The sequence below is a fragment of the Camelus ferus genome, chromosome 11, assembly GCF_009834535.1.
Source record: "Camelus ferus isolate YT-003-E chromosome 11, BCGSAC_Cfer_1.0, whole genome shotgun sequence".
Classification (NCBI taxonomy): domain Eukaryota; kingdom Metazoa; phylum Chordata; class Mammalia; order Artiodactyla; family Camelidae; genus Camelus; species Camelus ferus.
The window spans coordinates 50,008,250-50,023,921 of NC_045706.1; the positions used below are offsets into that span (position 1 = coordinate 50,008,250).

Here is a 15,672-nt window from a genome sequence, read left to right on the forward strand (position 1 = left end):
GCAATGAGAGTAACAGCAACTCTACCAGGAGTGGCTCATGTTTATGGGGTACGTACAGCAGCCGGTGCTACACGGAGTATCCCTTTCAATTGTCACAACTTCCCTAAGAGATTGATACTCTTGTTACCCCATTTTACAGATGAGAAGACTGATGTCAGTGTACCTCCATTCCACTATCTGTGATCCAATCCTTTGAGTGTTGAGGGCGTTTTCCACTCCCAGGAGTCCCCTGGGATAGGAAGTGGTTGAAACTTCCAAGCTAAATTGTTGGAGAATCTCAGGCAGACTTCCTCATCCCTAAAAATAATAATAATTATTGTAGTAGGACTGTTTCACATGCATGGGGTGTGTACAGAAGCCCCTTATTGGAACCTTTCCAGGAACATTTGGAGGAAAGATCAAAGCAGTGGCTGAGAGGCTGGGGCTCTGGATGGGGTCCTCTAGGATTGAAATGCTGGGATGAGGACAGGAGCAGGCTCTTAAAAGGAACATATGTGTGTGGCAGGAGTGTGGGCCTGTGTAGAGTGTCCTATGTACATCACAGCTGCCTGGACCCCAGTTAATGGACAGACCTTAGATCCAGGTGCCCTCCGATGTGGCCAGCACTCCACTGAGTCAGTCCTACAACTACCCTTCTTTTCATGCCCTGAGGAAATGACTAGTCTTAGGGGGAGTTGATAGAGGGAAGATCCTCAGAGCCCTCAAGTCCAGTCCTCTCACTCTACTGATGAGAAAACAGGTCTGAACCTCATCGGACGAGATAAGGTAGAGCTGTACCACGTCCACAACTTTTATTAATGGCTAATTTATTGAGCATTTTACTTCTATTAATACATTTAATTGTGACAATCATCCTATGAAGTGGTTATGTTTTTACTATTCCCATCTTACAGAAGAGAACACAGAGGCCCAGAGAAGTTACATAACTTTCTCAAGGTCACACAGCTGTTACGTAGCACAGCCAGGCCTTGAACCGCAGCCACCTGGCCCCAGAGCTGGCATTCTGAGCCACATGGATAGACCATCTGTATAAAGAGCCATATTGCACTGAGTCAACTGAGGCCAGTCACATATTCTGGGTCTGGGGACCTGTTCGGTTCAGTTTGATTTGGCTCCCACAGAGGTGGCGTCTACCAAACTGCCTTGGCATCGAGCTCGCATTACCATCTTTGCTATAAGAATGGTGCTGAGGACGCTGTTTGTCACATCAGGCCTTGGTGATGTGGACCTTTAGGAAAGTCCCTGTCCAGCCTTGGCTTCCAGAGTGCTGGGGCTTCCAGAGGGATGGGTAGGTTCTTGTGTCTTGGACACTGAACTGTCTTCTCAGAAGCTTTGCCACAGATTTGGGGTTCACCCCATGGCAGAGCGGAGGCCTTCGGGCAGAAGGTTTTGCATAAGCCCAGGTCTCAGCTCTATTTTATGTTGCTTTTCTTTTCCTCTCTTATGTCGTGCTGCCTTACAGTATAATATGTGTTTGTCCGTCTGCCTCTGCAGCTGCCTGAATGCCCCCTTTTGGAGCACAATAGGATAAAAGTTCTGTAGTAACTAAACTTTTTAAAGTGACCCTCCCCTCTTCTCAGCATATCTGCACACCCTCAGAGGCCTGCCCCTGGGCTGGTGATGGGCTGGCTGCCTAGGGTCACCCGGGAACTTTAAAACACACCAAGGCTGACTGACCTCCTTCCTAACACCCTGATGTGAATCCCTGTGGATAGGGTCTAGCAGTGGGTTGTTTAACAAGCTCCACAGCTGACAGTCCCTGAGACAGAGACAGAGAGACAGAGACAGAGCGAGATAGAGTGGGTCTGTGCCCCTGAGCCCAGAGCGTCCTACGCCGTTTACTCCAAACCTCTCACCTGAGTCCAGAGCAGTGCTTGAGGGGCTGATGGTGGCAGTAATGAGGGTCACCGTGAGATGTCAATGAAAGTCCTCCCATGCACTGCACGGTTTGAAAGTATGGAAGGTTTAAAGAAGGGTAAGCAGTGGGATTTATATTCTTTTGGGGGAGGGGTTGTTTTTCATTTTGGTTTTCGTCTTGTTTTTTCAAAAAATAAAATCAACTGAGGGTTTGCTATCCAGAAGAAAGGAGTTTCAGGAGAAGCTTTAAGAATCCTTCTCCCACCTCTTTGGGTTGGTTTCTGCCCCTCCCAGAAGCAGGTTTATGGAGTCCTCAGTATGAAAGGCAGTCAGCAGGCTCCTCCAGGGAAACTGAGGCCTTAGGCTGAGGCAGGTGGGGGTCCCCACTCTGCTGGGTGTCATCAGCGGTGGGCCGGTCGGCCCCAGCAGCAGCTGCGCTCGGACACTCCACCCTCCCATCCGCTTGCCTCCTGCCCTGGGTGGGGTCCTCCTGGCAAAAAACTCTCTGTGGCTGAAAGGGTGGGGATGGCAGTGGGGCTCCTCTGCGCCTTCAAAGGGTGAGACAAGCCAAGGGCAGAACTGCCTGCCTGAGAGGCTGGGCGCAGCCTTTCTGGGGGACACTGGGCCCCTGTATCCCCTCCTGGAGGCTATTGTGGGTTTTCCCGAAACCCTGCATGGCTAGAGTCCACACGGGCTGGGCCTCTTCGGCCCCCTCCCCTCTCCTCTCACCCGTCTACAGCCTCCCTGGCCTCTGTGATGCCCACAGTGCAGTCGTGGTCTTTCCTTGGCTCAGACATGCCTGCCATGGGCATCTTGCCCTGTCCCCCCCACCAGGTGGCTCATTCCTGCCTGTTCTTCAGGGGGACAGGGGAGGGCTTGCTGCCCCCAGAGGACATATCTTCCCCCAAAAGGCTGTCCCTAGGCCTGGGACTCTGCCATCCAAGAGAATTTACACCTGAAGTCGCCTGTTATATTGCAGATGTCCGGTGAAGGTGCCTCTTAAGCCATTACTTTGAGGTTTTCTGCATTGGGTCATGCTCTGACAAGGTGGCCTGTAGGGCAGGACAGGAAGGGTGACCTCTGGGGACAGGGATGCAGAAAGGGATCTTGTAAGAGGGGCATTAGCTGGGGCTCTTCCAGGAACAGCCTCAGTGCCTTTCCTGTGAGCTGGCGCTGAGGTTTTCTGGGGCTAGGGGGAAGCTCAGTGCCATGGGAGGTCAGAGGGTGGTCTTGCCACCTTTAGCCTCACTTCACTCCATAGAGTCAGACTGCTGGAGGCAAGGGAGTTATGTGCTATACCAGGCATCCCCCGTAACATCCTCAGTAAGAGGGAGCTTACGCATCCTCAGTAAGAGGGAGCTCGCTACCTTATGCAGCTGACTGCTCCATGATTGGACAGCTCTGGCTGTAATGTCATGTGTGTTCTTCATCTCGAAAGAGCTCCTAGACCCATCTCTACACCTACCATTCCACCCCTCCAGCCTGTCTTGGAAGCACCTCAAATTCAATGTCTCCAAGCTGAGCTGGAAGTCCGGCCTGCCTGGCACCCCTCCATCTGTGAACGCACTGGCATCCAGCTGTACTGACTCCAGGTCCTACTAACTGCACCTTCTCAGCCTCCCACAGACTTGTCTTCTTCACATGTATCACAGCCTGCTCTTCCCCACCCAAGCTACCCTCAGCACTCCTAGGCCACGGCAGGAACCTCCTAAGTCATCTGCTTAAGTTCATTCTGCCCTGTCCCCTTCACCCACATGGCAGCCGGGGTAATCTTTCAAAAGAATACGATCTATTTACACATCTAAATACAATCTCTAAATGCAATCACCACATGTCCCTGATTGCAACCCTTCAGTGACTTTCTATTGCTTCTTATTCTGGTCCATGAGGTCTGTAGGCTATGGCCCTTGCCACCCTCTCTAGCTTCATGGTTCTTCTTCCTTCACTTTTGGAGTCCAGCCATCTGGCTGTACAGGGTCTTGGCTCAGAGCACAGATTCTAGAGGCCAGACTGCTAGGTTTAAGTCCAGCTCTTCTAATTACTGGCTGTGTGACATTGGGCAAATTGTTTAAGCTCTCTGTGCTTTGGGTTGTATCTCTTTAAAATGGGATTGATGATAAAAAGAGCATCTCCTTCTTTTGAATGTTGTTTCTAGGATTAAAGAAAGTTAAAACAAGTGCTTTGAGCAGTGCCTGGAACCCCAGTAATAGGTATTGCAATCTTCTGGAAAGAGCCACCCCCACCCCGACATAGGCGTATGGTAGTGGGACAAGGCTCAGAGCCAGGTTCAAATCCTGCCACTGCCCTTCTTGGCTGTGTGCAAGTTAATACACTTCCCTCTGTCTCATTTTCCTTGTTCAGAAATGGGTTGCAAAAGTGCTGAATGAATTAATATATGTAAGATTCCTGCCTGGTTCACAAGAAGCACATTATTATGTCAGGTCTTAGCCATTTCCCCCTGTACCTGAGCCCCTCTCTGGTCAGTTACTGCTCATCCTCAGATGTCAGCCTGGCTGTCACTTCCCCATGATGAACAGGCCTAGTGCAAGCCCCGGGACTGGCTCTCAGCACCTCGCCCCTCCCAGCCAGTGCTCTGATGACTTGCTTCACGTTGGTGTGTGTGGTTTGTAGACTCTCACATGCCCCTTGCTAGAGAGTAAGCTCCATGAGGACAGCCTCCCTGTCTGCCCCACTCACACATGTCCCCAGTACTTTGCATGGTTCTGCAACATAGATGCTCGATACTCATTTTTGGAAGGGAAGAAAGGTGAGAGAGGCTCTGATTTCCATCCCAACATTCTTAGCCCCAGCCCCTCCCCCACTCCATTGTGGGGGACCCCTGCTTCGTCTGGCACTAGGTCCAGAGATGACCTCAGACCCCTTGAAACTGGAGGTCCATCGGCCGCATGCTGACCTGGCTCCACATCCACGTAGTTTCAGGGCCCAGCTCCTGTCTCCCCTTGAGGCAGCAGCAGAGCCTTAGTTTAGCTGGAAGAACTTCCACAAATGAAGGCTGGAAAGTTCACAGGGGCCTGTACCTCCTTCCCCAGTTTTTCTGATCTGCAGAGCCTGGAGCAATCTCGATCTGTGGTTCTGGTGAAACAGGGAGGCGGTGGCAGCTCATGGCATCTGGACGATCCTCCAGCCCCTGTTTCATGACCCAGGGAGTCTGTGATCAGGCGCCAAGTCCATTGCACAGAGGGAGTGGGGGAGGGAGAGAGAAGACAATTCCTTAGGCTTCCCCCCCATGGCACCCCCTCCTGTCCTCCAGCACACAAGCTCCCAGAGCAGACAGGGCTAGTCTAGTTTTGGTGGGTGTGGGTTGAGTGTCTCCATTTCCTCCGCTTTGATTTCACCCTGCTGAGCTGCCTGCGCTCCGGGGCACGCAGCCGCATCTGGGCCTTTCCCCTTAACAAACCCTGTCTGTGGGGCCATCCCTCTCCTGTGGTCCCTGGGATCCAGCCCACAGAGCCAGCAGGGTGCAGCCCAGGTCCTGCCTCTGTGCCTTTGCTCCTCCCTGGAATGCCCTTCCCCACCCCCATCTCCATCTATCCAAATTCTGCTCAAGCCTAGGCCAAAGCCCACCTGGTACCACAAGGACAGGTTCTAGGGGAACAGATGTAAAAGTAAGTAATTTGGTTCAAGTGTGGCTCAGAGACACCAGACCAGACCCTGCCCTCAAAGGGCCAGTCTTCAACAGGACAACAGCCCAGTAGCAGCAATGGCCCAGGGTAACGAGAGGGCTCCACAGATGATTGAGCCCCCACTCTGTGTCAAGCATTGTAATTAGACGCTGGCACAGGGGCCAGGGCTTTGCCCAGTGTGGTCATTTCAGTGGGCAACTCCTTTCAACTTCTGGTTCTTGAGGTCAAAAGGCAGGGCTGCAGTTGGGACCCTCACTCACCCTCCCCCGTGTGGGAAGAGGGGAGCTGAGTTTCCCAGGAGGGGGAGGGGCAGGAGCACACGTGGGCAGCAGTGCATGAGGCCAGGCCAGCCTCACTGTGGCATGTGGGAGGAGGCAGGCCTGGCACCAGCTCAAGAGAAAAGTGGCCTTCATCTGGCCGCTAAGAAAAACAAGCTGGTATAGCAGGTGCTCACCCTTCTTCACATCTGGACACCTCTTTTTGTTTTCTGATCTCATCTCATTTTATCCCTCCAGCTGTCCTGTATGGTCCAGCAGATAACTGATATTATTCCCACTTCACGGATGATGAAATCAAGGCCCAAAGGGGTTACATTCTTAATAAACAGTGAGAATGCTGGGACTAGACCCCAAGGTCCTGGCACTCCCAAAGGTAGCTCAAGCCCATGTCAACACTGCCAAGCTCTGCGTGTAGTAGATGCTTTATTGGGGCTTGAGCCCAAATACAGTCCCACCACAGCCTCCAAGGCGGGTGGGTTCTAATAGGAGACATACGCTGATATCAAAAAATAATTATTAAATGCTGCAGCACTTGGCACAGTGCCTCGTATATACTGCTTAATATGTGTAGCAATTATTATTAACTCTTGTTTAATAATTCCACCTGGTGAGTGCTTCATGGTTTCCGAAGCACTTTCTAAGACAGCACATAAGAAGTTAGCAGGGGGGTAATATCTCCATTTTGCAGATTTTCCCAGAGTGGAGATGCCAGGCTCAAGGTCGTGGCTGTGGAGTACAGCACTCACCTGGCCTCTGCTCTGGGCTCCCTCACACCACAACTTGGACCCACCCACATATAACAGAAGCCCAGGTTGGGCCTGAGCCCTTTAAGAGCCCTGAGTGGGGCTGAGCACAGGGAGGGAGTGGCCCCTGAGCCCCAGGCCAGACCTGAGCCACATTCTCTGGTGGGGAGTTAGTGGCAGCTTGGCATTTTCCCTTTGATACTGATACAGGCATTTTAATAGCTGCAATGATCCAGAGGGTGATGTTTCAGCTCTGGCCATGCGGGGCATTCCATGAGGCCCTGGCTGCCAGGAGGGGTGAAGCAGGAAGACTTCTCTGGCCAGGATGGCTGGGGTCCACCCCAGGACCTGAGAAAGGTTTACACCTGCCTGAGCCCCAGCCTGGGCATATCAAACCAGGGGTCTCAAAGTCAGATCCCTAAGAGGGCAGTGGCCTAAGCGAGTGAGACTAGCCAGGGGGAGGAAACTGTGGTGAACAGGACAGCACATGCCCACCTAAAAGGCGCAGGCATCATGGAGCACCACCCAATCATTACTGCAGCTCAGGGTTGCCGGATCCTCCTGTTTCCAAGAGAGACCAGAAATCTAGGCCTATGTGAAATTTCCTAAGCAACCAATATTTATTGAGTACCTACATGTGCCAGTCACGCTCTAGGCACTGAGGATGTAGCAGTGAATGAAACAGATCAAAATATCTAGGTCTTTGTCGAACTTGCTTTCTAGTGGTGGGGGGAGAAAATAAGCCAGATAAATAAGGCAAGAACAGCAAAAAATGTGAAGGAGAAAATAAAACAAGGAGGAGGGATAGCAAGTATATTGCAGAAGGGCCCGGGGGACAAGGAGGGCCTCACTGAGAGTGAGCCAGGTAGTAGCTAGGCAAAGAATATCCCAGGCACGGAGGCCAGTGAGTGCAAAGGCCCTGAGGTAGGAGAAAGCCTGGCTTGTGCAGGAGCAGTAAGGAGGCCTGTGTTGTCACCCTGGCTGCTGTTTTGAGAATGGTCTGGGGCAAGGGCAGAGGCAGGGGAATCCATCAGAAGGTTATTGCAGTAATTGGACCAGAGACAATGAGGCTTGGACCAGGTGGCAGTGGTGGAGGCAGTGAGAAGGGGTCAGATCCTGGATGCATCTGGGAGGTAGAGAACAGGAGTTGCTGACTGAGTAGGTGAGGAGTAAGAGAGAAAGAGCCATCACTGATGATCTCAAAGTTCTGAGCAACTGGCAAGATGGAGTGGCCATTACCTGTGATGAGAAAGACAGTGGGTGGGCTACGCCTGGGAGAGTGGAGGCAGAATACAAGAAGCTCAGTTTTGGAATGTCTATCAGTGGAGATGTCAAATAGGCATCTGGATATATGTATGTCCGGAGTTTGGGGCGAGGGTCCAGGTTGGAGGTGCAAAGAGAGGGGCATTGTAACATATAGGTTTCCCCTGCTATCCAAAAGTAGAGGGATCCTATTAAAGCTTTCGTAAAGCAAAATAGCGTGAAGCGAAGAAGCAATTACCTTCTTGCTACCTGAAGCACTAAATAAATGGAGATAAAGTACAGATGCTCACAGACACAGTTCAAAGCTCTGGGGCTTCATGTTGAGATACTGAGTGTGATTCCCAGGGCAGGAGCTTGGCAGTGCCACTCTCTGCTCAGGGTATGTGCTGTCTCTCACTGCAAAACAAATGCTGAACACTATTTGTTGATTTTCCTCTTTTATTAGTAAAATGAAAAATCCTCTCCAGATTTCTTTTGGCTAGCGAAAACAGGTACTGGTGTAGGTCTTTTGTAAAAGTGAAGTGGGTAAAGCAAATTTTCAAAAATGGGGGATACCTTATAGATGGTGTTGAAGACCTAAGGCGTGAGAACCCCAAGGAACCAGCACAGAGAAAAGAAGCAGAACTGGGCCCTGCAGCCCTTCAACGTTCCACTGCCAGTGTGGAGAGCCAGAGCTGCTTGGGTGGAGGGAGTGTAAGAGCCTGATGGGAGTGGTCCAGGGGAGAGCAGGGGAGACACCCTCCATCTGGGAGTTTTTCCAGGAAGAGAGCTAAATGGGGTCCAGGGAGGATTTTGCTTCTCTTTTTTATGATGGGAGGAACAACAGCATGTTTGCATCAGAGTGGGCAGACAGCTGAACCCCGCTGGAAGACTGTTACTTTCTAAGTACATTTTTATGGGAACACAGCCATGCTGGTTTTGCTTTCGCGTTGTCTAAGGCTGCTTTTCACCTACGACAGTAGAGATGAGTGGTTATGACAGAGATCGTATGGCTCACACAGCCTGAAATATTTACTAGCTGGGCCTTTACAAAAAACGTTTGCCAATCCCAGTGTAAGTGATCTGGTCTGGAGGAGGAAATGGATGATACAGGCGGGAGAGGGGACTTGCCTGAGTGATGTCCTGGAGCAGGTGGGCAGAGGAAGACCTGGCATGCTGTGCGAGACTAGAGGAGGGAGAGGGTGCGGGCGGGTGTGCCTGGAGGGTGGGAGCCCCTGGAAGACCTCTTATGCTGCTTCTGTTTTCTCAAGGTCATCAGGTGACAGTGTGGTTGAAGTTGGGAGAGAGAAGGTGTGAGAACTACTAGGACGGTGAGATGGAGGGACTGGGGAAACGGAACATGCTTGCTGGGCTTCATCTGAGATGATGCTCATGAATTAAGTGAGGCCACTCAGCAAGGCTGTGCACTTTCCCCAGCTTCCTTCGCTGCTTTGTTGGTGGTGTTGGGGCAGTGGAAACATTGCATCCACCAGGTTTGTGGCTTGGCCAAGAGAATGCGCTGAAGATAAAAGGCGTCAAGGCAGCCGAGGGTGGAGCCAGGGGAGTGATTATAATGACTGGGCACAGAATTTAAGCTGGACAAGGAGGGAGGTGAAACATGGTGTGCCAGAGACAGTAAAATGGACTGAAGGTCCGCGGCTGGAAGGATCCCTGGGATTGAGAATGAGAAGGAGTGAGCTGCGGGCGAGGGTCAGTGGGTGGGGTTGAAGCCCGGACTCTGGAAGGTCTGTGGTGATGTTGGGATTTAATGCTTTTCAAAAATAACCATTGAGTGGGCCAGGAAACCACACCCTGAAGTTAGCCAGTTTCCCACCTCTGTGTCCCTGGTAGCTTGGCCTTCTCAGATGTCTCCTGCCCCTCCTGTTGAAGGCTTCTGATTCCCAGGTCCGCCTTCCTCATCCAGGCCTCTCCCCTGAGCCCCAGAGCCACATGCCCACCTGGACCCTTCCACTAACTCAGCTTGTCCCCAACCAAACTCATCACCTTCCACCTCCCTCGATGGGGGCATCTCAACTGCCCTGGGCAGAGCCCAGCCCTACCCCCACACCAAATCCGTCCGTGCCCATCCCTTCTTCCTCCTGTGTATCCCTTCCCCTTGTCCACTGCTCCCTGTTTTGCTGCCGTGCGGCAGCCCAGGCCACCAGCGTCTCTCTGTTGGATGGATGACGGCAACAGTCTCCAGAGAGGAATGTCAGCCACCAACCTTCTCACTGTCCTGGTCTATTGTCAACATGCTGCTGGAGGGCCCTTATGCCGGCCACATTTGACCACGTGCCTCCTCTGCTTCAAACCCTTGGTTGGCTTCTTCGGGCTGGACCCTTCCCTGGGCACATGGGCTCCCATCACCCACTCAGCTCTCAAAGTCTGCAGTCACCCGGACACTTCTCCGTGCTTCTCCCACATGAGGCTCAAGCCCCTTTGCAGATGGGGACTGTGTCTTGTCCTCCATTTTGCATGGTCTCACAACCAGTAGGGCTCCATATACATTGGAGGGATTGAACAGAAGTATTGAACTTGAGGTGAAGGACTTGGAATTGTAGCCCTCCGCGCCTTACCTGTCAAGGCAATTCCCTTTCCCTCTCTGTCTCAGTCTCCTTGATTATACAGTGGGGCTGATTTGTGGCCTGACTATTGCCAAGGGTGAAGGTGAGGGTCAGGTGAAGTCTCAGGAAATGTGAAAGTCACTGCCAGTTCTGCCTTAGGTCAGGTTCCCAGAGAAACAGGCTCTGAAATGGAGGTGTGTGGGCAAGAGGCTTACTGGGATCAACGTTAGAGAGGGTGAGGGAAACAGGGGTGGGCAGAGGGTTGAGCTGTGATGCAGTCATGACAGAGGCCTCAGCTGGTCCCCCGGGGCTCTGCCACTGGGATGGCCATCAGAGCCGTCCTAAATCGAGGCACAGGGACCAGGACGGTATCCATAAGTAATTGGATATGGGTTGCCTGAGGAATGGGCGTGACCCCGGTCAAGGCAATTTTTTCAGCTGAGAGTGGTCCCTGGAGAGGGGCTAGACCATCAGCAGCCAACACACCTGGCAGCTAAGGATAAGTGGCCTGATCCTGAGCAGGAGACTCAAGTGGCTCACCCCACATCCGTACCAGCTCTGGAGTTTTAGGGCTGTCGGTAAGCCATGGAAATGTCAGGAATCTGTGTCCTGCTAAATTCAAAGTCTCTGCCAGTGCCCTGAAGACCTGCCCTCCTGCCCCGTTCCTATCCCTCCTTCCTCACCTGAGTCACTCCCACTGCACTGCCCCCTTCCCTCTTCCTCAAACACTCCATGCACAGTCCTGTCCCAGAGCCTTCACTTCTGCTGTTCCTTCTGCCTGGAACACGCTTCCTCCAGATCTTTACACAACTCATGTCCTTACTTCCACCAGCTCTGTGCTCATACGTCTTCTGCACAGGGAGACCTTCCTTGGCCCCTGGGTTTAAAATACCACCTTCCATCACTCTGTCCCCTTATCCTGCTTTACTTCTCTCTATAGCACTTGTAATTGCCTGAATTGTATATTCATTTGTTTCTGGTTGTCTGTCTCTTCCAGTGGAAGGGGAGCCCAGGAGGGCAGGACCCTTGTCCACTTTGTGCTGCGTTCTCCAGCTCCAGGGTAGAACCCGTGCTTCACATCTTGCTGTTATTGAATGAGTGACAACCCTAGTGGTTGAACCCTGTAGCCATAATGCTGCACATTCAGCTGGCTTTGGCTTGTCAGCATTGACTGGCTCTGTCATTTAGCAGACTTGTGTCACATGCCTACCGTGTGCCACACACAGCCACAAATAAGCGCCTTGAAGAGCCCATAGGTTGTCTGTGGGAAGGGATGTGGAAGTAGGTATGTACGGTGCCTTCCTGGAAAGTTGTACCAGTGAGCTAGGCTCAGAGCTGGACATCACAGTGCCTTCCACCAGACCTTGTCCTGGGACATCATTTGTTTGCCCAGTGGCCTCTGTGTCCACCTCAATATTCATCCACTTAGAATTTGTGTGCCAGCTTCCCTTACTGAGTGAGGGGCTCCCCTTTGAGACATTCCTCCCATCCTCCTCCTGTATGTTTTGACCTCCAGCCCCTACTTCTGCCCTCCCTACACACACTATCTGCCCCTTCCCCCAACACACACACACATACAAACACACACACACACATACACACACACACACACACTCATACTATCGCTGAGCTCTATCTCCCAGGGAAATTTGTACACACTTTTCTCCAGCAAGATGGAGTAGACTTTGCATCAAAAGGTCTGTTCTCATCCTAGATCCACCACAGACTGGCTGTGTGACCTTGGGCAAGTCACTTAGCCTCTCTGAGCCTCACTTTCCTTAAGCAAAAAATGAAATCACTATTAAACCTACCTTAGGATTTGATTATGAAATACAGATGTGATTCCCTGTGTGAAAGTACCCAGCTCAGTACATGGGGTCGGGGACAGGGTGGGGAAGCTCAGCAGACACATTAGTTTGATATGAATCCTCAGGAAGCTTTCCTGACCTTCTCTCTCCACTGCCAAACTAGCAGTGACACCAAATCCTATGACACCTCCTATGAGACTTTGTTTATGTCTCTCATGGCTCACCTTGAGTGACAGAGCTACATAGGAGTGAGGAGGCAATTGCTGGGGAAATGCTTATGGGAAGCCAGCTGGCATCCTCACTGGTCAGTATGTCAGGGTGGTGACCACAGTACCCAGGACAGAGTCGATCACAGACAGCCATAGGACAGGGCCCATGGGGCCAGGTCTTCCAGGTTTTTAAAAGAAGTTAGAAATGCAGACTTTCATGGGAAATCAGCCTCTTCAAAATACTGGCAACAAATTCAACAAAAAACAAAATCACTGTGGAAACCAAATAAAATACATCTAAGGGCCAATTTAGCTCTGGGGCTACCAGCTTTTAACTGCAACACTGGCTTCAGAGAGAGGGGTCCAAATCCCAGCCTCCTCCCCTGCTGACCTTGGCCAGGTTAGTCCCCTCTCCATGTCCAGGTCCTTCACGTATGAAATGAGTGTAATAACAGCTAACATTTAGTGACGCCTCCTGGGTGTCAGGCACCTTTCTTTCTATGCACCAACCTCTTTGATCATCTCAGTAACCCAGTGAGGTTGGAACGGTTATCAGCTCAGGGTCCCAGAACAATACAGGAGCCCAGGCAGTCTGGCTCCAGAGGCCAGGCTGTTACCTCTGTGTGTATGGGCCACACCCGCCCCCTGGGGTGGTGGTGAGGACAGAGGCGCTCAGCACCCTGCCCTTTCCAGGTGCTGGTGCTTACAGGTGTGTCCTTGTCTGTCCATCTCCACCGAAATGGCAGCTTCTTGAGGGCAGGTGACTCAGTCTGCTTCATGCTACTTCTCTGAGGCCTTCCAGATTGGCTCCAGAATTTGCAAGCTGGTGAAAAAGAGGTTTGATGGAGGGGCAGAGGGCCTGCCTGTGCTTGGCTCTGTGAGGGACACAGAAGAACAGAAGTCACTGTCCCCACCCCAAGATCCATCAGGAGCTCAGACCTAGACAGGAAACAATTAGCAGAGAGCTGAGAAAAGCAGGTTGTGCCGTGAGTGTCTGAGTGTCATGAGTGCCGGGCGCAGGAAGGCCACAACTGCTTTATAGGGTCCTGTGCTTGGGGTTAATTTCTTTCAGAGCTCTGTGAAGACATCAGACCCCGAGGTTACCAAGATGGGACCTCTCCATCTGCTTCTCATTACCCAGCCACCCGGTGGCCAGGCTTTGATGCAGGATCAGTCCTCCTGCCAGCGTCTAAGCCGCCCCTTCTCCCCGCCCGCCCCACGCTGCTTTCCAGGGCTTGGCATTTACAACTCCCACTGACTCCTCGTCTCTGTCTCCTTGTGCAGAAATGGAAGCTCCACTCTCGGAGGCGCCGGGAGGCCCCAAAGATGTCTCCAGGATGTCACTGCCCACCAGGTAAGGACACCCCTGTGAAGGGGTGACTAGGACAGGGGACACACACCAGAGGCCCTCTCAGTGGCCCTGCCACACCCTGTTCAGAGCGATGCTTTTTATTTGGAAGATGGATGTTTACCTCCCATGGACCCAGTGATTGGCCCACCCATCCCCCAGCCATCATATATTCACTCAAACATTCATTCATTCATTCATCAGCTCTTCTATGGGCCTGACACTGTGCAAACTGAAATCAGATAAGATAATGGGTGTGACAAACTGTCAGATGTTACACAGAGTTGAGAAGAGGAGCCCCCAGGGGCAGGGGCTTGGCTCATGTATTTCACCGCTGTGCCTCCAGCCCCTAGCACAGAGTAGATGTTCAAAAGGGCTTGTTACCCGAATGAATGAATTACCCTGCAATTGTAAAACCTTGCCCGCCCCAGCTAGGTGGCTCAGGGGCTATGTGTTGACTGTCTGGTATCTAGGCTGCACACACACACACACACACACACACACACACACACACTCACACTTGTGTACAAGCTTAAGGTTGCAGGGTGATGTGGTGTGATCAAGCTAGCCAGTCTAATCTGGACTCTGAGGCTGCTTTTGCCTTTTCTGACCCCATACAGGCAGATCCCTTCCAAAGACACGATTCCAGTGCTCTTTGCTCTGTGTTGTGCGGCCTGCTCCTCACCGGGTCTGCTCCTCTGGTCGCAGCTGTGTCCTGAGTCCCTGCTCTGTGCTTGGCCCCACGCTGGGCATCAGATTCAACCACATCATCCACAGTTAGTAATGTGAATAAGTCACGGTCCTGAAGGACTTTTCCAGGTTGCCGATCATTGTTATTAAGCTACAGAAATGACAGATGAGCAAGTTTCCATGTTTGCATGAGTAATGGGCTGCACCCCTTTGGGGGTGAGGGAGGAAGCTCCAAACAAGGGTCGTGAGAGACAAGGGGACACATTCGAGGAACCACAGAAGGGTTTGCCCTGCTCTGGGCCTCTGCCAGCTCGGAGTGGGGGCCCTGGGTCCCCACTTAGCAGGACCCTCCCTAGGCTCTCTGGCAGGCCCTCCACTGGACATAGGGGCCTCACTCAGGGTCCCCAAGCCAGGGAGGAGAGGCCGATAGATGCTGAGTGTGTGGGAAATGGAGGGACCACATTCACTGGAGGCTGAGTCACAGTGGGGAGTCACAGTTCAGGTGCTGCCCTGGAAGCTGGTGAGACCGTGATGGGAGTCAGCTGGCCTTGGTCAGAAGAGGGTCGTCTAGGTTAATTAAAAGGGTGTCCAGAAGCCCTGGGAAGCTCCCTCCCTCGGGGCCCAGGAGATTGAGCCCTGGGATCTGGGATAGCTTTTGGGAAAAGAATGCCAAGATTAATGAGATGAGATGAAGGCGAGAGTGGGGTGACCGGGCCTGGGCAGAGCAACTGTGTGCACCCGGGTTTCTGGGGCCTCCCATGTTCCAAATCATTGTGTCTGTTGTCCTCATAACTCTTGGTCAGTTGTAATTGTTTTTTGCGCAAAGTATAGAATGCTGGTGATGGGCAGTAGATCTGGACCACAGAAGATGTAGGTTTGAATTCCAGCTCTGATATTTACTAGTTCCAGCTGTGTGACCTTCAGAGCATTATTTAACGTCTCTCTGCCCTGGTGGCCTTGTCTGAATAATGTGGATAACACCCACCTTGCTGGTGTGTGGTAGAGGTTCAGTGAGATCATCGTGGAGAGTGCTTAGCACTTCCCTAATTCCTAGTAAGCATGGTGGGGTTTTTTTGTCTTTGTTTTTTGTTTTTTTTTTTGGCTCATCAATTCCTCTTGCACTTTAAAGATGCACTGAAATCCTTGCCAAACACGTGTCCTGCTGTCGGGGGCACATCCCTGTCCCTTCCCGGTCTGATTGGGTTTCTCACATCCTGGCTGCCATCAAAGTGGGGACCTAACCAATGGGTATTGATTTTGTGCTTGGGAGAATCTGGCTCAGGTGGTCC

General features: G+C 52.0%; 1 protein-coding gene across 3 annotated transcripts in view; it reads left to right on the forward strand.

Annotated features, from left to right (window-relative positions):
- The window catches only part of COL13A1 (collagen type XIII alpha 1 chain), a 158,518-nt gene that overhangs the window by 19,148 nt on the left and 123,698 nt on the right, over positions 1-15,672 (forward strand). For all 3 annotated transcript variants that reach the window (XM_032491543.1, XM_032491542.1, XM_032491541.1), the window contains exon 2: positions 13,630-13,699. In XM_032491543.1, coding sequence (XP_032347434.1) covers positions 13,672-13,699 — 28 coding nt within the window. In that variant the 5' untranslated portion in view covers positions 13,630-13,671. The remainder of the gene's footprint in view (positions 1-13,629; positions 13,700-15,672) is intronic.